The 22,030-nt window shown below is 42.6% G+C and overlaps 1 protein-coding gene across 2 annotated transcripts in view; it reads right to left on the bottom strand.

The window, feature by feature from the left end:
- Nucleotides 1-22,030, bottom strand: part of BAIAP3 (BAI1 associated protein 3) — a 248,888-nt gene that overhangs the window by 122,245 nt on the left and 104,613 nt on the right. For both annotated transcript variants that reach the window (XM_075565524.1, XM_075565523.1), the window contains exons 3-11: nucleotides 20,143-20,224; nucleotides 19,199-19,285; nucleotides 17,765-17,872; nucleotides 14,562-14,621; nucleotides 11,675-11,741; nucleotides 6,399-6,612; nucleotides 4,892-4,936; nucleotides 4,254-4,331; nucleotides 443-545 (exon numbers count right to left, since the gene is read on the bottom strand). In XM_075565524.1, the coding sequence (XP_075421639.1) occupies nucleotides 443-545; nucleotides 4,254-4,331; nucleotides 4,892-4,936; nucleotides 6,399-6,612; nucleotides 11,675-11,741; nucleotides 14,562-14,621; nucleotides 17,765-17,872; nucleotides 19,199-19,285; nucleotides 20,143-20,224 (844 nt within the window). The remainder of the gene's footprint in view (nucleotides 1-442; nucleotides 546-4,253; nucleotides 4,332-4,891; nucleotides 4,937-6,398; nucleotides 6,613-11,674; nucleotides 11,742-14,561; nucleotides 14,622-17,764; nucleotides 17,873-19,198; nucleotides 19,286-20,142; nucleotides 20,225-22,030) is intronic.

The raw sequence follows: 22,030 nt of genomic DNA on the forward strand, positions 1-22,030 counted from the left end.
TTACAAAGTTACATAGCAGATAAGATTGAAAAAAAGATATACTGTATGTCCATCAAAAGTAAAAATATTTCTTCAATAATATACTTAATTCATAATGTACACCTTTGAAATACTGAAGCATTAAAGAGACTTATTTGAGGCTTCCATGAAACTTCTATTTGCTCCTACCATTTTGCTAGATTCAGAATGACAGACTAATAAGCTGATGCATAAAACAAGAATTCAGCGCAACGCAGAACAAAGGAGGAATATGCGCTGTGACATCACTATCTGGTATTGCAGCTTCATCCATAGAACCTTGTGTTGCAGTGTCAGCCGTGCGCTTTCTGAAGGACGAGTTCTGCCTGTCACAAACACGCCGCCTTATACGATGACTCACCCATCTGCTAACACGCAGAACTGTCATTGAAACCGAATGAAAGAGCGTTTCCTGTTTGCTTACATTCATCGAGATGTTAAGGCATCCTAGGAAATCATCCACATTGTCCTCAGCTGGCGTCGCGGTCCCGTTTGCTCTTGCCGACTTAACTATTTGCTTAAAGTACCTGAGTAAAGACATGAATGGAATGATTTGATTTTCTCTTCATCAGTTTACATACATGGGAACTGAAACCTATTGCAGGGGTGCGCAATCTTTTCGCCCTGCGCCCCACTGCCTGCTCCCCCCCCCCCCCCAACCCGCTCAGCTCCGGCGGCAAATGACGACGCGGGGTCATGTGACGTGACATTGCATGGCAACGTGACATCACGTGACCCCGCTGCATCATTTGACGCCGGGTTACCATGACGATGCGTAGCTGGAAGCCAAGGTAAATTAGTTAAAGAGGCCTCGCACGGTCTCCCGGCATTTTATTTAAATGCCTTGGGAGAGAGCGCGGTACCTCTATAACCGCCTTTCCCCCCCCCCTCTGAAAATCTCGTGCCCCCCGCCCCAGTTTGCGCACCCCTGACCTATAGGGGGAATACGGGATAAGCACAAGACGGCAGGAAAAGGGCAGAGAAAACCCGATCTCCTCAACTGCTGGAAGGGGCAGAAATAGGAGGGTGGGACCTGCACACAACCTTGCAGCAAAAGACACATTACAGCAACAATGACAGATTGGGAAGCTTCCCACGTCCCAGAGCTGTGGGGTTGGGTGACATGGTTGGCATTGCTGACGTGAATAGGGCCGGAGAGTAACAGCAAGCGTGGAACATAATAAACAAAGGATTAGAAGGAAGAGCGTCGCTGTCCCTCATCTAACACAGACCCGTCTTCTCCTTGTGCTTCTTTCTTACTACAGGCAGTCCTCGTTTTACAACGCTTCGCTTTACAACGAATGGCTTATCCAACGCTGTGCAATGCATACCTATGTTCATTTTTACAACGCCAAAACGGCTTATCCAACGCTCATACGACGCTTTGCAACGTTGTGTATGTGTATATATAACGCTGCAAAGCGTCGTAAGAGCGTATATATACAGTAATATTATACTATATAATATTATATTATACTATATAATATATTATTTATTATGTTATATTACTGTATATACACTATATAATGTATGTGTGTGCTGCATATCTTATTGCCTGCGTAAAATATTTGGTGTATTTTAGTGGAACCTTTCATTTAAACAGTGTTCCTATGGGAAAATGTGTTTCGCTTTACAACGTTTCGCTATCCAACGCCATTTTGAGTAACACATTGTGTCGGATAACCGAGGACTGTCTGTATTCACGTGGCCAACTCACCAACAGGTCAGGAGTGGCCAACTCACCAACAGGTCAGGAGTGGCCAACTCCAGTCCTCAAAGGAACCAACAGTGGCTCAGTCGAAGACGCAGGAATATCCTGAAAACCTGACCTGTTGGTGGCCCTTGAGAACTGGAGTTGGCTGCCCCTGACAGCGTGATGGGGTCAAACCAAACCTGACTTTGATGGGGTTAAACTAATGCTATCCCAGCCAATCACGTCATGACTGCTATCTTCACCTACTGCTTCTGCTGCTGGGATTGTGGTATTGACACTGTTCTTGCATTTGCCATGCCACACTTTACTGTTGTGTATCTCACATGTACCTTGCATCTTGTAATCTAGCTGCTCAGCCATTCTAACGGTCTCATTGAGTTTAACACGGATGATGCAAAGCGGAGAATTGTTAGATGATGTACTAACTAGCTTATCGTAATCTCTTTTTCAGCTGGTTTACTGCCAGTGAGAGTGGCCTGTGACACATTGTAACGGAATTAATACATGGTTCCTAGCCAAGCTCTAACAAAGAGAATGTTAGTTACCGCGATGTTCTAAAAACATGTGCTATATACACACACAGGACCAGACCAGACACTTCTCCTGTACAGTATCTTATGTCTCTCCGTTTCTTTTTCAACCCTTGTTCGCAGAAGCGTATTACTTTTGTTCTGTACCAGAGATCCGGCTGATACAGTACGTAGGCAGCAGGGAGAAATCACCCCCTCTACAGAACTTTAATTTAAAGACTTTATCTGCCAGATGATTCCACAACCCTTAGAAAACATGTATTTTAACAACCTGCTATCTGCTATTGTCGTTGTATAATGTCATTTCCTTTGCATTTACAATTGGAGAATGTTATTTACAAGTTTCACGGGGTATTTGTGGAGCGTCGGGAATGTGTAACGCTCTGATGGGCGAGAAATGTATTTTAAAAAATGACATGACTTTTATATACAACCTATTTTCATAGGTTTGGCCAAGGGTAAGCCAGGGCAGAATAACACCGTGCTAATTTGCGAGATGTACATTACCTAACCTTCATTTTTTCTAATGGGGGTGCATTAAATGGCAAGGTTATGCTGGGAACAAAAACAACCTACAGTTCAGAGGATTACAAATCTGTCTGTGTGAGGGGCCTCAAGTACGGGGCAAGAAGACTGAGAGGTGGTGAAAATGTACGCAAATGGAGTCATTTCCATCTTACACCTCAATGCGCCTGTGTTTTACGCAGTGCGTGTCACCTGGCGGTCTGGGGAGTGACATTAGGAGGAGTCACATGACGCACATATTGTAATGAGATGTATCCAACTCTGCATCTCCGTGCGTCACTTTTGTATCTTGTTTTTGGGGTAAAAAAAAAATCCACCAGGTGTGAGGCGGTGTAAACATTTTTGGCCAACAACAATTTGCGTCAAATGTAAGAAATATTATTTGAATGCCCTCAGATAACAAGTTATCTATCGGTAACTTCCAGTATTTAGCGCCCTATGCAAAAAAACCACTATGTTTCGTCTTTTAGATTAGAACACAAGTGGCCAACTCCAGTCCTCAAGGGCCAACAACAGGTCATGTTTTAAGGATATCACTGCTTCAGCACAGATGGCGCAATCAGTCCCTGCTTCAGCACAGGTGGCTCAATCGGTGACTCAGACAACACACATACACTGATACACACTGGACTGGACAAAGGGATTTCAAATTCATTCAAAACCCCATTACTCTACATCTGCATCGTCCCAAAGCACTGGTGGCCCAATCAGTGGCCCAATCAGTGGCTCAGGGTATCCTTAATACCTGAATCAGGGCTGGGTTGTTATTTTGCCTCTTACCTGGTCCGGTGGGCCTATCTCCTTCTGAGGTCGTGATTTCATGACGCCATGTGACATCACATTGTCATGGCAACGCGTCGCCATTTGACGTCACGGTGCCATGCAGGGACGCTGTAGGAGGGGAGATACCAGGAGATGCCGCCGGATCAGGTAAGAGACACTTACAGAGGCCTTGCACTCTCCCCCCGACAATGATTTTGACGGTTGTGCGGAAGAGTGCGAGGCCTCTGCAAGCGCGGGGCTCGGTGAGATGGCGCAGATTGGAACCGCCATCAAGCCGGCCCTGCGTTGGTGGCCCTTGAGGACTGGAGTCGGCGACCCCTGGATAAGAGTTTGTAACATTTCTGCAAGAACAGAGATTTCAATCTTGAATGAAGACCGGGTTTATAAGTAAAACGACATTTGAAGCCTTCCTCCTAAAAGTAGCAAATCCGGAAATTATTATGTCAAATGGAGATTCAGATATTTTCTCTTAACTGCTTTCTTTGAACCAATGACAGCGTTGTTATTCTTACCGTTATTATGCATCTTATTACGTATATACATTAGGAAAATATAGAAAAAGGTTATGAAATGTCAATAAAAGAAAATGGTAAATGTATCATTTTCCTACGCCAATGAAGCTATTTTTTAACTCTTTTTAGTCCCTCTGGTAGTGAAATGGGTTAAGCCATAGTCATAATTACCTGCCCATTCCCTTAAAACCACTAACTTCGTTAAGTTTCTTGCAAGCCTCTGCGACAGACACATCATCGTCGTGGTCCCTGAAATGGAGAAAACACTGGATTGCAAAATAATAATAACGATAACAATTTATAATACAATTTTTAAATGTTCAGTTATTATAATATTATTAAATATTATACATGGTTAATAATGATTATAAATACTAAATCCTAACAATTAAATAATTTATAATAGATATCTGATATCTAAACCACAAAAAATGAAAGTAGGAATCCCGCCCGTTTGTACGGGTCGCCGGAGCTGAATCTTGCTATTGTAGCTCTCGGGACCAACCCGGTAAAGGTACCAGTATCACGTCCTGGTTATGCGCTGGGATTTAAATAGCTGTCCAATAGGAAGCTGCAGCAGATGACACTGTGGCTTCCTATTGGCCCATGTGGTGCAGATTTTAAAATGTTGCTGCCTCTGGAGGGGACGGAAACGGAGGTGCTTTCTAAAACCGGTGGGTCACCGGAGCTGAACATAGCGCGGTTCAACTCTGGGGCACCCCCGCTTCCCAGGGGCCACACACAAAACAATGAGCATCAGGCATTGCTACTGAACATTGAGCAGGACACTAAAAGTAACTCATACACACCAGATATCCAAGTGAAGTTGGTCACTGTAAATATCATCTATTTCACTGCAACAAGAGAAGAAGAACATAGATAAGACGAGTGGGTCTTTTATAACTTTCACTGCTAGCCACGAAAGGGTTAAACTATTTGGGGACCTCAAATATCGTGAAAGAAGGGAGTAAAGTCAAACGCAAACTCATACATTTCATTATTTATTTTAATTGATTTTATTTCTTTGAATAGTGTGGAGCAAGGTGGCACTTATCTTATTTAAAGGACCAATCCATAGGATTGAAGCAGGGGGTCTTTCAGAGCTGAACCCCATCAATTTCAGCTCCGGGGCCCCCCTACATCCAGAGACAAACCTCCGAAGTGGGTGCTGGCATCTCCTGCAAGTTTACGTGTCACGTGGACCAATAGGAAGCCGCTTCCTATTGGCCCACAGGACTTGTGAGCTTTGAAAGGCGGCCATTACATGAACCCCAGCTAGCGAGCCAGAGTAGCTACTGGCACATACTACACAGGTAAGAATCTCTGCAAGCAGGGGGTCCCCGTAGCTGAAATGAATGAGGTTCCGCTCGGGAGACCCTCTGCTTCAATCCTATGTTTAAAAAAATCGCCCGCTTGGATTGTCGCTTTAAATCTGGCTTATTCAGCGCATGAAAATGCGTGTATTATTAAGATACAAGTTGTGGACACAAATTACAGAAGAATGAAGAATCATTCAAGGGAGCAGGGTTTAAAAAAACACAGCGAACAGCAGCCCAGAAACTGAATACATTGGGTTGTAAATGATCAGCATTCAGAAATAAACAAAATAAGGGATTTTTTTTTCTTTAAGATTCATTAATAGAACATATGTTATTTTTTTTCTTGGGTTGCCATAAATGGCTGAACATGCATTTGGCACTGTACACAATGACATACACATCGGTTGAACAAGACGATACAAAGTCAAGGCACAGTATATGCAATGTTTGAGAGAACTCTTTTCCAAAATAATAGGAAGCTAAAAATGACACATCTGCATGTCACTACCAAGAACCCTCGTCCAGACCCTTACCACTGTGTGACGTGTGGTCACGGGGTGAATGAAGCATGTTTGGGGGCCTCTGAAAGCAGGACCATGGACAGGGGGTGGGGTGGCTGGGACAACTGCCCCTAGCCCGACTGCTTGAAGCTGGGCCTTGCCAGAAGTCGAGCACAATATCCATGATTGCCCGTCCACCTGGACTCTCCTCCGCTCGGAAGGGCCCAACTCAGTTGCTGGCGACCGCTGTTGGGCCAGCAGGTTCTGAGGGTCCTCTAACCTCCCCTCCCCCTTTCTGCTCAATAACCTTTAAACCCCTTCACAAAACTCTGGGATCCAGGTCAACCCACTGTCCTGAGCCCCTTAAAAGCTGTTGGCGGCTCTGTCTGGAAGACATACAAACATACTCACAGGTGTTATCTCGGTCCTGGCACTGGAGAGATAGTGACATACTTTGCACTTGCAAACGAGAATCATATCAATGTGTTATTACTTACAAAAGAAAGTTCTCATTCCAAACTGGATTCAAGGTACTGCCCTTGACCTCGGTGACCTGGATGTACTTGGCAGGAAGGACTTCTCTTATGCTGGCGCGTTTTTCTATCTTTTCTTTCTTCTTTCTGAAGCTAAACTTTCTCTCTTTCTTCTCTTCGGTTTCCTTTAAGCTTTGAATGATCATAATTCCCAGCATGCAGTATGGGTCGCTGAAACCTAGCCCGGTTATAATGAGGAAGAGAAGAAAACGTTGAGAAGACTGATTTGTGACAATATGGCGAGTACAGAGACGTCAATCTGTGTGCGTATACATATAGGAAAAAAGATGGAAGTTAGCGCTGCAGTGCAGCTAATGTGTAGATAAAACAAATACTGGAATAGTGCTAAACTAAGGAATACTATTTGTGTATCATTTGACTAAATAAACAGTTGTATCCAAATACAATATTGCAAATTAATAATACAGCTCAACCCCGTTATAACGTTGTGCTTGGGGTCCAAAGGATCACATCGCATTATAAGCGGATCGTGTTAGAAAAAAATTTGCGCGTGCGAATTGCACCCCTCAGGGGTTCCGCGGCCACCGGAGGGGGAGAGCTGAAATAACTCTCCCAGCTGTCCCAGGCCCGGGGGGGCGCATCTGCACCCCCACGTAGGACTGGCCCGGCATCAGCAGCAGCGGCCAGCTCTCTCCTGTCCCTGCTTCTGCCGTCAGCTTCCGGCTGACAGGGAGAGAGAGGAAAGTCAGCGTGAGAGCCGGCATGGTAGGATGCTCTGCATGGAAAGTCACGCTTGCTTTATGTTATAAGCGGATTCGCGTTATAACGGGGTTGAGCTGTATATGAAATAACAATCGAACAAGTGAAACCAAAAATGGTGCAAACAGACTTAGTAAAAAACTGTGAAACGTCAGTGATACAGAAAATAGTGTCCAGAGAGCCAATACAAAGTTATTATACCGACTTGTAGGGACTTCAAAACAGACGCAGCAGTTTCCGATGGAATAACAAAACTTTTCCAAAGTTTATAGTTGGGAGAAAAGAGTGATCTTATCACTGTGGTTTTGACCTTTTAAATGAGAGGTCCTATTTATCTTTTTCATTTCAAGATACATATTTGCTTTGTTTAGCAGCATTCTGTTATAGCAAAGACTGTTAAAAGGCAAAATGCACATTTGAATTTTTGTTTCCCTCACATTGACCATATATAAGCTACGCAGGTAATGTGTCACACGGTTTCATGCTACACAGGTAATGTGTCACACGGTTACATCATTTCATGCTACACATGTAATGTGTCACACGGTTTCATGCTACACAGGTAATGTGTCACACGGTTTCATGCTACACAGGTAATGTGTCACACGGTTTCATGCTACACAGGTAATGTGTCACACGGTTTCATGCTACGCATGTAATGTGTCACACGGTTTCATGCTACACATGTAATGTGTCACACGGTTTCATGCTACACATGTAATGTGTCACACGGTTTTATGCTACGCATGTAATGTGTCACACGGTTTCCTGCTACACATGTAATGTGTCACACGGTTTCATGCTACACATGTAATGTGTCACACGGTTTTATGCTACACATGTAATGTGTCACACGGTTTCATCATTTCATGCTGCATAATTTGTGGCAGAACCTTAATGCAAAGTGACAGTTCGTTAGAAAGAAAACAGATAAAAACCAGGACTCCTGTCGGCTTTTGCAAACAAAATAATGGGTAAATAAAAGGTACAGTAGGTCTTGACAACGTTCTATGGCAGAGAACGAAACGTCGACCCTCTTGAAATAAATCCATTATTTTGTTTAGAAAGGCCCACTACAGTGCAGTTTTATCTGCTTTCTTCAGCTGCAGTTCCACGCAAGTGGACTTTTCTGTGGCCATTTATTCCGTTTTTCTGAGTGCCCCGATTTCCTCTTCCAAGTTAGTAAGATAAGACAGGGGGGCTCAACGCCAGTCCTCAAGACCGCCCAACAGGTCAGGTTTTACGGCTACACCTGCTTCCGCACAGGTGGCTCAATCAGTGGCTCAGTGGAAGACTGCATCACCTGTGCTGAAGCAGGGACATCCTGAAAACCTGACCTGTTGGGGGGTCTTGAGGACTGGAGTTGAGCACCCCGGAGATAAGACGCGATGCCTTCAAATGCAATATCATTCAGGACATTAGAAAACCACAGATACAATGTGCAAGATAAGGACGGACTGTCCCGTATATATCTTAACCCTTTATCTGCCCACTAAAGCCCACACCGTCAGAGCCACGTTCCATTTTACTTTAAATTACTTTCATTTTTTGTTATTGGACCTTTAATTGTCATTGGCAGCTGGAATTCGTTACTTTGCAAATTGTCCAGGGCTTTTTAAACACCAAGTAGATTCATTTGAGAGTCTTCTATTTCTTTGGAAAGTGCGTATCCCGGAGATAGTAAAAAGGTAAGGATAGAAATGTATCAGCTTTAATATGGAGCTTAAGTGATAGAGAAATTAGAACCAGATTTATTTAAAAACACATAAACTGTAATGAATCCGGCCCAACTACTTACACTCATTTTGCCCCAGCATATTGTTGACCCCACACACACAGATACTTAATTTCCCAGTATTAAGCATGTCTTCCATTCTAAAAAGCAAATGTAACTGAGCAAAATAATAACTTGGCTCACAGAGGATATATACCTGCTCTGGAACTTTCTACTAGCGCCATTAACCTGGGGATGGGGAGGGTTCCTTAAACATAACTAAGTGGCTCCTGACACGTATGTATATCGGTATCCAGTCCTGCATAGTAGCAGAACTATTTTCGTCAGGCACACAGTTCCCTGGCTGCAGAGATACCGGCACCCAGTAGAAGCAGGGGGTACCCGAAGCTGAAATTAACTCTGTCCAGCTCCGGAGACACCCTGCTTCAAACCTGGAATAAAAAATACAAAATCTGCTCCAGAAAGAGGATATATTTAAGAAGAGAGCCACCTGATGCACTGGTAATGCGGAGTGTGTGCCTTGCCACTAAAAGCAGGAACATGCAATGACGTATTGCAGGAGCTGGAAGAAACGGTGTCATTATACATTAAAGAGGAAATCCAAGCGGCACTTTTTTTTGTTTTAATATATGCAGCCTTTTGTGCGTCTGAGGCCACCGTACCAACTCTGAAGATCCAGAGAGGAACCTTATTGGCTGAGGCAGCTGTGACGCGTGAGGCTGACAGAGGAGCTCCCGGACACGAGTGAGAGCCGTGGACCGGGGTGAGCGTGCAGAAGCCAAGCAGCTGATCCGGGAGAGTGGTTGAAGTGCGCCCAGAGTCACTCCATGCTTTTAACCAGCGGGGAGAGTGTGAGTGTTTCCCTCCCCCTCTGTGTTGTATGTGATTCAAGTAAAGTGTTAATTCACTATTGTCTTTGCATCTGTGCTTCCTTCTGCATATGAGGTCTGGAAGGAGTCCCTACACCAGAAGATTCTTTGGACTATGGGAGAGCAGTACTGTGTGGAAAGACTTACAGCTTCTGTTACACATAACTCAAGAACATTCCATAACGTCTGGGAGCCGTATTCACTAGGTGAATTGTTGACCCACTGTGGGATGTTGATTGTATTTTCTCTCTGATCGCGGGTATTTCGGTGTAATATGTGGAGCTAAGATGTATGGTGTGGCAAATGATATGTAATTCTGTATTTTTGGATCCAAATGTTAAAGTGGTGGTACCCACTTCCCCCCTCCCCCCTCTTTTTGTTTTCTGTATCCCTTTTTCTGTGTTTTACTTAAAATCTAAAAAAAAAAATAAGTTACAAAAAAAAAACCTGTACATAATTAGAATTAGAATAATTAGAACATTATGATGCCGATACCTAGCAGTTCTTCACATCCTGCAAATTAAGTCGACCTGCCAATTCTCAGGAGTGAGTTAATCAGAGAAGAATTTCCCCCTTCTCCTGTATATATTACAGAACATTTTTATACAGCACCTCATAACAATAAAATGGAAATTCTGCTTTACACATCTTCCATCTAAAGGTTCAAACACAGGCAGGCACACACTTTCAAGATTTACTATCAATATCAATATATTCTCTTGTGCCTGTATTTTAACCCAATTATGGGAGCACAGATATACTGTACTGCAAACAGCTACTCCTACGCTATCACTTATATACAAACAGCAACCGTAAAAGCTTCTTTTCAAGGCTAAAATCTGTCAATATGTATGCATCATTTTGTTTATATAGTGCCATGGTTTACGCAGCACTTTACAATATAAAATCAATGGGGATAAGAGGGACAGGTAATTGACAAGGCAAAGGAAGACCCTGTCCAGAAGAGCTTACAATCTAAGTGGTATGTTGGGAGCCTTACAGACATAGTTGGAGTAAATGTGCATTATTTGACGTGCAGACGGGGAGGGGGAGTGCACCTGGAGTTTGCACAGAGGCGGAGATCCTTTAATGAGATGATTCTTTAATAGCTGAATTTGCAGCTGGGCGGTGACAGGGGAAAGAGACGGTGCTTGGCCTATATGGAGTGGAAGAGCGTTCCGTAGAAAGGGAGAGATTAGTGAGAAAGGGAGAGAGCTGTAAATGTTAAAGGGGCAAAGATGAGACCACCCTGGGTTGAGCGTGAGATGAGCAGGGGGGTAACGGGAGATCAGAGATATATGGATACATTTTCTTAGCGTCTGCCCTGTGCAGTTCAGTCTCATACGACAAGGGCGGCCAACTCCAGTCCTCAAGGACCACCAACAGGTCAGGGTGTCAGGATATCCCTGCTGCAGCACAGGTGGCTCAATGCAACTGAGCCACTGATTGAGCACACGTGCTGAAGCAGGGATATCCTGACACCCTGACCTGTTGGTGGTCCTTGAGAACTGGAGTTGGCTTCCCCTGTCATACAACATTGCGTGATTTCTTACACAGATGTTATATGCTCCTTGTAATGTCACCTTAGGTACACATTGACTATATACAGTTGTTTATGCCCATACACTTGTCTTTTCCCTACAATTTATCAGACAATCACATTATGATATTTTCTGGGAATTCATTTTCTAGGAAACACGTTTTAATTCAAGTCTGTATAGAACTGTAAGGAGATAGAACCCATCTGTTATTGTTCATACGTAGCAGGTTGCACCAGTGGATGTCCGGAATTGTGTTGTCTTCCAACATGTTGCCCTTTCCAATCCTGACAGAGTTAAGGGAACTGACGACGTTTTATATTTATATTTAATTGCATCTGTAAAACTTGCATTTTTTCCCCCAGCACATGAACTTACCATTGGCATCTTTTGCGAGTAGGTTTTTGGCCTGAACAACAGTGACTTTTAAAGCGTAGACTGGAGCCTGAGAACAGAAATCAACTTAGAAATGTACAGTAAGTCCATTCAGTGAATCAAACATGCATTTACAAAAGCATTGTAATCACATTACAGCATCAAAGAGGGTCAGGGTAACACACAAGGAGGCAGAGGTGACTGTGAGCACACTTCCTCATAGTGTTATTCCACAGTTACTGACATTCAATATCCAGATTCTGATGTTTGCTATGCTGGCATAGCGCTGATAATATGGCTGTTATCACCTGGAACCACTTATAGTTTCAGATAATCAGATAACAGACATGTGGAGAAAAGATTAATATTGCCGTGTCACGTCAGAACTTCACAGCTCTGCAGATAACAGATTTGCGATAAGAGGTGTAAGCTACGTTCTCATTTTCCATCTGCCCCTTATTACTGCTATTTCACAACCCCGCGAAAATGATGGAGGACAAAATGATAGCCACTTGCATTAGTGACTCGCCAGAACGTGCTTGCATTACAGTATGTATACCTTTATATAGCGTCATCCAAGTACATCGCGCTTTACAATACATGTGACATAATATTATAACACAATGGGAATAAGAGCTTCAGACATAAAACCATAGGAAAAAAAAGCCCCTGCCCCTAGGAGCTTACTATCCAAGTGGTAAATGGGGAGAACTTACAGAGACAGAAGGAGGGTATTCTGGTAAGTGCGTCTGCATTAACTTTGACGTGAGCTGGTTTTCTTACCATGGAGGAGTTAGGGTAAAGCAGTGTTGTTGCAATGACTACAATTGCTCAATATCTCTACTGGTAACAAACATACTATTCAGTGCCTGGGGGAAATGTATCCGTAACTAACAGATCCAACACTAACAATCTGTGCTTATTTATGCTAAAACAAAGCAACACAAATAAATCATAATTTCATCTCCAAATAAAGATGTCCTTCAAATCAATAGTTTTATTGCAAGGTTTGCTATAGATTTGTCCTCCTAGGTTGTGCCATATCTTAGTGGACCAACCAAAGATTACTTCACAGGTAGAATATGGTGTAAACCAACTTCATGATGGACGTGGGAACAAGAGAGTTGTAAACATATAGTTACACCTATATAAAAATAAAAAAAAGGGGGGGGTTGGAGCGCAGAGAGAAAAAGGTGGTATTAGACAAAATCACTTTATTGGGTAAAATAACATCTAAAACTTACAATCAGTAAAGCTGCATCGCCCGTGGGGTTCCCAAGCCAGTCCTCACTAACACTGCCTCCCTCGGCAGTGCCTTACTGCGAGTCGTTACCCTGCTACAACCCGGAAGAGGAAGTCCAAGGCTAGGCTCTCTCGCGAGATCGCTATTTGGGAAGTGCTGGCTCTGGCTGGATATTCAAAATGAATGAAACCCTGTGGGCTACCGGTACCACTCTCCAAGACCGAGTGTGTACCCTATATTCTATGCAACCCCTCAACGCGTTTCGCGCGATCTTGCGCTTCGTCAGGAGGTAGTATACATCTCTGGGGGCTGCCTTATATAGGCCACCCCTCCCCTAATCATGCTAAATCTCTTACACATGTGCATACTTGTTACAATGAATAATTAATCATTTTGAATCATTTTGAATATCCAGCCAGAGCCAGCACTTCCCAAATAGCGATCTCGCGAGAGAGCCTAGCCTTGGACTTCCTCTTCCGGGTTGTAGCAGGGTAACGACTCGCAGTAAGGCACTGCCGAGGGAGGCAGTGTTAGTGAGGACTGGCTTGGGAACCCCACGGGCGATGTTATTTTACCCAATAAAGTGATTTTGTCTAATACCACCTTTTTCTCTCTGCGCTCCAACCCCCCCTTTTTTTGTTACTTTCTGACTGTTATCCCGGGTGATCGCCGGAGGAATTGGGAGCTGCGGGAGAAGGTGGATAGCAGAGATATCCAGGAGAGAACAGACGAGCGCAGTCTCCATTTTTGCTGGGACCTATATAAAAATACATCCTGTTGGTAAACTAAATGGTGTCAAAACCTACAACCTCGCTTGTTCCGGACCAAACGCCTTCTACAACATTAAACCGCAACCTCATTACTTAACATATCCTCCATGTTATTTTATTTACTGGTAAGCACAGAAGGGTGGGGATCCGTGTTGGTCCTTTCTTCCACGTAGTAACATAGGAGGGAGTTGGAGGCGGGGGAATTATGCCGTTTTGGGACCAACAAGTAGTTGATACGTTACAAGCTATCCAACCTCTCAGGGTCCTTCATCGGGTTACCCTGAACCTGAGAGGTTAAAAAGCTTGTAACATATCAACTATTGGTTCTATATCTACTTGTTGGTTCTATAATAGGTACCATACCCCCTACTCCCTCTCCCTCCTGTGTTACTACATTAACTTGGGAAATTATGAACACAATATAAAGGTACAGTATTATTCTTCCTGTTATTCTCACTTAGACCTATAGAAAACATTTGCTTCTATCAACTACAGGTTCCATGGCAGGGTTTTACAGCTCCCTTCCTCCCCATTATTCAAGTCTAATTTGAAGATCTACCTCCTCAAAGACACATTTCTAATGGACTGAAAACCACTAATGACTACATCACTCACCCCCCAACAAGCTTAATGACCTCTCTGCCCTGCACTGAAGTGACTCCCTAATGCTTGTACTGTACATTAGCCTGTGCTTCCTCTGCGCCTCTCGTTTACATTCCACATCCAAGCTACACTCTTGGAAGCAGCTCCTACCGTCAGCTTTTGTAACTTCTTCTATGTCCCCTGCTTTGTACATTACATACGTATACAAATTGCAATGCATGTTGATAAAGCCACACAGAAATGAAATAGCAATCATTGTGAATTTGAACGTTACCTTTGACTCCTTTACACGCAGGAGAATGGCCTCATGGTCACTCTTACTCATTCCAAAAACCTGCAGATAAAAAATACATTCTGTGTTGGAATGTTTATGGGGTTTTAAGCAGTAATGATATTCTCAGTGTGTTTGTGTTATGAATTGTTCTATGTTTTTGCATGAAGTCTGGTGTTACCCAGCGGAGTGCTGTCTTCCAAACATATCCCAGAATGAAGAAATTAAGTACAAAAGTGAGGTATCTGGTTAGTGTATTTATGCAGCATTGGTTTGTATGTATGTATGTCTTTATTTATATAGCGCCATTAATGTACATAGCGCTTCACAGCAGTAATACATGTGACAATCATATAAATAACAAATAATACAAATAACACAGATAGGGGAGAAGTGCTTCAGATAAAAGTGACATTTAGGAAAAGGAGTCCCTGCTCCGAAGAGCTTACAATCTAATTGGTAGGTAGGAAGAACATACAGAGACAGTAGGAGGGTGTTCTGGTAAGTGTGTCTGCAGGGGGCCAAGGTCGATGTATGAGGTGTAAAGTATCAGCCATGGAGCTACTCATATGCTTTGTTAAGCAGGTGTGTTTTAAGGTGGGTCTTTAATTGCGGATAGAGAGGGTGCTACTCGGACATTGAGGGGAAGGGCATTACAGAGGTGTGGGGCAGTCAGTGAGAAAGGTTTAAGGCGGGAGAGGACTTTAGATGCAAAGGGGGTAGAGAGAAGACATCCTTGAGCAGAACGCAAGAGTCGGGATGGTGTATAGAGAGAAATTAGGGCTGAGATGTAAGGAGGGGCAGAAGAGTGTAACGCTTTAAAAGGGAGGAGGATAATTTTGTGTGTGATATGGGATTTGATAGGAAGCCAGGAGAGGGATTTCAGCAGGGGAGACGCTGAGATTTATTTATTAAATGTTTTACCAGGAAGTAATACATTGAGAGTTACCTCTCGTTTTCAAGTATGTCCTGGGCATAGAGTTACAATGACCAATAATACATGGTTACAAATACAGTTACATAAGTGAACAGGGTATACATTATATACAAGACATTGCATGCACATTTAAAGAGATAGAGATAGATTTAGGAAAGAGTAGAGTGATTCTGGCAGCAGCGTTTAGGATAGATTGTAGGGGAGACAGGTGAGAGGCAGGAAGGCCGGACAGCAGGAGGTTACAGTAATCAAGATGGGAGAAAATGAGGGCCGGAGTCAGAGTTTTAACAGTCGAGAAACAGAGGAAAGGGCGTATCTTTGTTATATTGCGGCGGAAAAAGCGACAAGTTTCAGCTACCCTTTGAATGTGAGAGGAGAATGTGAGAGAGGAGTCGATTGTGACCCCTAGGCAGCGTGCTTCTGCTACTGGCTGTATGCTTTTACATAAGTGGCTAAGTAGGTAGCCTTTCTGAAGACAGCGTTTAACCAAAGCCAACGCAGAATGACATTTTCGGGACTCACTCTCCCTTGTAACAAGTTCCCCTGAAATAAGATGTCATTTTATTGTCTGCAATAGGGCTGTTTACCGAACTGCTTACATTTGGAGATTAGCTGCCTCTGCTAATTTATCTTCTGTGTCAGAAGGTTACAAACGAATTACTTCCCAATGCTTCACAGGCTCTTGAATGGGCTGCAGAAGCTGCTGCACGTTTCTGCTACTGCAACAGTTCTAACGCTACAAATCGGTTCTGTCCTCTTCAGAAAAATAAAACCGAAAACATGCAACAAACGGCATCGTTTCCGAGAAACTCCTCCTGTTATTATTCACCAGGTGGTCTTTCGTGAAGATTAATAAGCGACATTGCTGCAAAACTGACTCGATTTGCACAGGTTTTTTTATGTTGCACCTTCACTTACTAATGAAACACATTAGCCCCAGCGCACATCTATCCGAGACACAGGAAGAGCAAGGCATTAACCACCTTGTTCTCTTCAGAATATATGTATTTTCATACAGTATGTGCCTAGACTACAAAGGGCTCTCTGTACTTTGTCCTAGGACATACTTGAAAATGAGATGTATAACTCAAGGTGTCATATCTAGGAAACATTTTAACCTCTCGCTCGTTCATTGGCTGGTCCTGCGGCCTAACCTGACAGCTTAGCTTATATCGATTTGAGTAAGGGGACACGGGCGCGGCAGTCCCCTCTTAGCATAACTATCCCAGGCTGTGTCTCTACTGTAGATACCAGTATAACAAGTGAAATCTTCAGTAGCCGCACTTTTCAGAAAGTAGTCTCAGAACAAAGACTTTTTAATAAAATGAATTTAAAAAAAAAAGAAGAAAGTCTTTCTGCAAAGTGTGGTTACTGAGGATTCCACTAGTTATGCCGATTTAAATGGTGGAGTGGAAGTCCTAGCCATGCTTCAAAAACCGTCCCCAGCTGATAATAAAGAAGAAATACTATCACCTATAAAGAAGTGTGATAAGACCATATGTAAATTACGGTAGATACCGGTTACATGTCTGTTTGCCAGCAGGCTCCTCGTATGCATGCTCATTAGTTTCAGAGAACTTCAAAACACATGCAGCCACGGCCTCTATTATGGTGAATAACACATGTTTTGTTTTTACCCCAGTGTAACGCCAACCGCCAAAGAAAATGTACAATAAGACACATGGAGTATGTGAGAGGCATCCGAGAACAAGAAGCAGCAATATTTCTATGTCTGTTGCTTGTCCTTAAACACACAGCTATAATGTAACAAAACTTCTTAGCACATCAATTAACCTATAAAAATAATGAAAGGGTACAAATATAGTATGGTATAGAGATGGACAATCAAGTTCAGTCTTAGGGATTTCGAACCAGTTGCTTGGGATGCTGAGTCAGACAGCAGTAATAAGGCAACAATAATCTCGCTCTATATAAAGCACAGAAGGGTGAGGGTCCGTGGTGGTCCTTTCTTCCATGTAGTAACAGAGGAGCGAGAGGGAGGAGGGGGTATGATACCTTTTATTGCACCAACAAGTAGTTGAAATGTTACAAGCTTTCCAACCTGTCATGGTCCTACCCAATCAAGGACCCTGAGAGGTTGGAAAGCTTGTAACAGATCAACTACATGTTGGTCCAATAAAAGGTATCATACCCCCTCCTCCCTCTCGCTCCTCTGTTACCCTATATAAAATATCACAAGAAACTTTCCAAATAAGACAGCTTTACGTGTTCAATGGACTAAAGACATCCATTGATCTTGTTGGCATACCTTCTGCAGATAATCATAGAGCTCTTCTTCACTAGCAACGTGTTCAGATGATACCACCCCAGCCATGTACACCAAAGTATAGATCATTTCTTCGTACAGCATTTCCATCTTTAAAAGAGATACGGTTCAATCATTTGCATTGATGGTGAATAGAGAGAGTCACATTTTAATATCCTCTTCCTGCTAGAGAGGTCTTCCAAGTCCTCATATACAATGCATGGACAAACTTCATGGTGTAAATGGTTCATCAGTAAATTTTAGTTCCGGAGAGCATGACTTTTTTCTACATGCTGTTTTATGCACACTAATAACCATAGAATGGGAAAATAAATAAAACTGTCAGAAACTAACATTTTTTTTTTTTTTTAACTTTGGTTTTATTAGGTGAAATTTTACATACATGGTAACACAACCCAATGGCATCAATATCATCACCTCTTTTTTAACCTTATTCCATACAGTTGACACACCAGGCACACAGGACAAACAGGGAGACGTGACCAGAGGGTAAGAAAGGGAAAGGGGGGGGGGGGTGCGTGGAGGGATCGGTAGCCGTGGATCCTCAGAAGATCAAGCTGCTTATGTATGCGTATATCTGTCTCCAGGTGTCTATTATCCTCCTGAATGCTCCCTCTTTGGGCGTCTCGCGCCTTTAGGGTTCCCACCCACTCTCTCGTCCTGCTGTCTCTATGTGATCATGGATCCATTTGGTCACCGGAGAACGCATTTTTTAACTATCATTGCGGTATTGTGGTACTATCTACTCCCGGGATGTCCGTCTGTGCCAGCCAAGGGTCCCAGACTTTTAGAAAATTGGAACCGGTGTCGTTAACCAAACTTGTCAACTGTTCCATCCGGCAAACAAACCAAATTCTGTTCCTGATCTTGGGAATAATTGGAATATCTGGTTGCTTCCATAATGCTGCGATCTCGCACCTGGTGGCAGTTGCCAAATGTGTGATCAACTTGTGTGAAGCGTTCGAGAGCCCCCCGACCCGCCTGCCCAACAGGAACAGCCACGGGTCCACATTTTTATAGATTAATGAAATATAATGCGGACGGCTTTCATATTTTTTTTACATTTATACGTTGAAAAAAGTTAATACGCCAAAACAAAAAGTCAAAACGTTTTAGTAGAATTTATTTGACTATTCTACTAGACCAGGGGTGGGCCAATTCCAGATCTCACGGGCCACCAACAGGTCAGGTTTTAAGGATATCTCTGCTTCAGCACAGGTGATGGATTCTTCGACTGAGCCACCTTCTGATTGAGCCACCTGTGCTGAAGCAGGGATATACATAAAACCTGACCTGTTGGTGGCTGTTGAAGACTGGAGTTGGCTACCCCGGTGCTATACAAATTAGGTTATTATGTTGAATGCATTTAGTGAATATCAATACTATGTTTAACAAAAAGTGACTTTTTCGTGTTACCTCTCTTTTGCTCAGGATGAGCTTGTCTCCCACCTTGGTCTCCCCAACATTCTCAGGAGGAGGTGGGGCGCTGTTATTTAAAACACCCTGCAAAAAAAATACAAATCTTCACAATGAATTCGTAACCACTTTCATTTTTCTTATGAACATAATTTCAAGTGAAATGAGGTCAAATGATTTCAAGGTAATCCATTATACAAACACTTTCCTTAAATCAGAGCTTTTAGCCATCGAATCACAAAGAGAATAATATATATGTGAAATAATTCAATGTAAATAAACTGTTCTTGTAGGGTCACTTGTCCCCATGTTGTGATGTCTTTTTATGGCTGTTTTGATGAGCTAGGGTTGCATTGTGTAGGATTTGCATAAAAAATACATTAACAAAAGCAGCAAGAAATGGATATGAATGCTGCATTCACAGTTACAGTACAGTATGTAAATTGTGTTATCTGTGCTCTTTACGTGTGAAAAATGCAATAATGGATCTAAAAACAGTAATCCTGTGGAAGTAAGACAGTGACATCATTGCAGGTTTTGTTAACATTGACCTTTTGGGTTGTGTGATGGTCCCTGGAAACCAGTACAAGGCCAACCATCAAAACGGGCTGTATGGTGTTTTCCTGTGCCTTATGGAAATGCACGCTTAGCCAACATGCACCTAAATCCCATGTCAGTGCCTTTGGTTGAACTGGACCTTTAAACTCATTGCGGTCACCTACCCAGCTGCTTCTGTGGTCAGTGGTCACACTAAATGTGTTCCTATTGTGGCTCTCTCATCACCGTACACCTGGTATATTCTAAGCACTTCACTGCATGAATTCCTCTCTCCCACTGTTTCCTTTATCATTAAAGCACTTCACTTTCTGATGACGTGAGCCCATAGTTCTTAGCATGTAAGAATTCAGCAATATTAATGGTACAATGAGTGGAACATACTGTACCTCTGTCCTCCAATGCCGCTGCATGCTCTCTTGCTTTTTAAGTACACTTCTCATTCTATCAAAAAAATCTCCTGTGTCCTCCCTGTGAAAAACATTGTTGTGGAAAGAGAATGGAATGTTATTTCCCAGGAACCCGCTCATGGTGCAGCTTTACTGCGTGACTGCAGAAATACACACACCATTTGCACAGCGTCGGTGTCGCCACGGAGCTCGAAAAGGTTTTAAATGGGGGACATTAACTTTTGGGCCACAGTTTATTTTAAACTTTCTAGAATATTGTTATATATGTACAGTAAACAGGAGCTGTTCTTCAAAAATAAGTGACTATCTTTATTTTCTAAATAATACGGGCGGGGGGTGGGGGGGGAGGGGAACAATTATAAACAGAACCAACCAGTACCGTCACACTTATGGGGACCCAATATTCACAGGTTGACAGACTACTCAGATTGTAAGCTCTTCAGGACAGGGAATAATTTTCTAAGGTTTACTTTTATATTTAAAGCCCTTATACCCATTATGTATGCATGTGTGTGTATATATATATATAGGTATGTATGTATATATATATATATATATATATAGTGAATAAATGAGAACAAGGCACTCCGTCAGGTAGATATAGGTGGGTGCTAATCCTATATAAATCAAATAGGCTATACGATACCGTGTAAGCAGATATCTGAGGCAGCACTCCAGTAGATAGTCAAAAAAAAGGTATTTAATGTGACATATAAACCAACGTTTCGGTCCTCCACACGGGACCTTTCTCATTATCTGAGAAAGGTCCCGTGTGGAGGACCGAAACGTTGGTTTATATGTCACATTAAATACCTTTTTTTTACTATCTACTGGAGTGCTGCCTCAGATATCTGCTTACACGGTATCGTATAGCATATATATATATATATATATATATATATATATATATATATATATATATTTATATATATTTATATATCTATATATAGATATATAGATATATATGTATGTATTGTGACAAACAGCTCCCTTTATGCTGTTTGCCCAGGCTCTTTGCGACACAGTCTTCTAGGGTTTGATTTGTAGAAAAGGGGGACAAACACGTGTATACACACACGGGCACTCAGCCCTCAACCTTCAGCGGTTTATTTCTCCATTAGTGACACTAAACATTTAAAAAAACGTCACTTTAAGACCAAAAGAACATAATGAGAATAAGAGCTTCAGAAATTAAAGTAACAATAGGAAAAGGGAGTCCCTGCCCCGAAGAGCTTACAATCTAAGTTGTAATTAGGGAGAATTTACAGAGACAGGAGGAGGGTGGGTAAGTGCATCTGCAAGGGGCCAAAGTCAGTGCATCCGATGTCTCCTATTATCATATTGAATCTATTACTGCTGTGAAGCACCATGTAATAGGCTGGCCCTATATACAGTTAGGTCCGGAAATAATTGAACATTGACACAATTTTCAGAATTTTGGCTCTGTACGCCACCACAATGAATTTGAAATGAAACAACCGAGATGCAATAGAAGTGCAGACTTTCAGCTTTAATTCAAGGGGTTGAACAAAAATATCGTATGAAACGTTTAGGAATTGCTACCATTTCCATACACAGTCCCCTTATTTCAGGGGCTCAAATGTAATTGGACAAACTAACACAATCATAAATAAAATGTTCATTTTTGATACTTTGTCGAGAATCCTTTGCAAGCAATGACTGCTTGAAGTCTGGAACGCATGGACATCACCAAACGCTGGGTTTCCTCCTTTGTGATGCTTTGCCAGGCCTATACTGCAGCTTCAGTTGTTGATTGTTCGTGGGTCTTTCTGCCTTAAGTTTTGTCTTCAGCAAGTGAAATGCATGCTCAATCAGGTTGAGATCAGGTGATTGACTCGGCCATTGC

Source organism: Ascaphus truei, chromosome 11 (assembly GCF_040206685.1).
Source record: "Ascaphus truei isolate aAscTru1 chromosome 11, aAscTru1.hap1, whole genome shotgun sequence".
In the NCBI taxonomy this organism is placed as follows: Eukaryota; Metazoa; Chordata; class Amphibia; order Anura; family Ascaphidae; genus Ascaphus; species Ascaphus truei.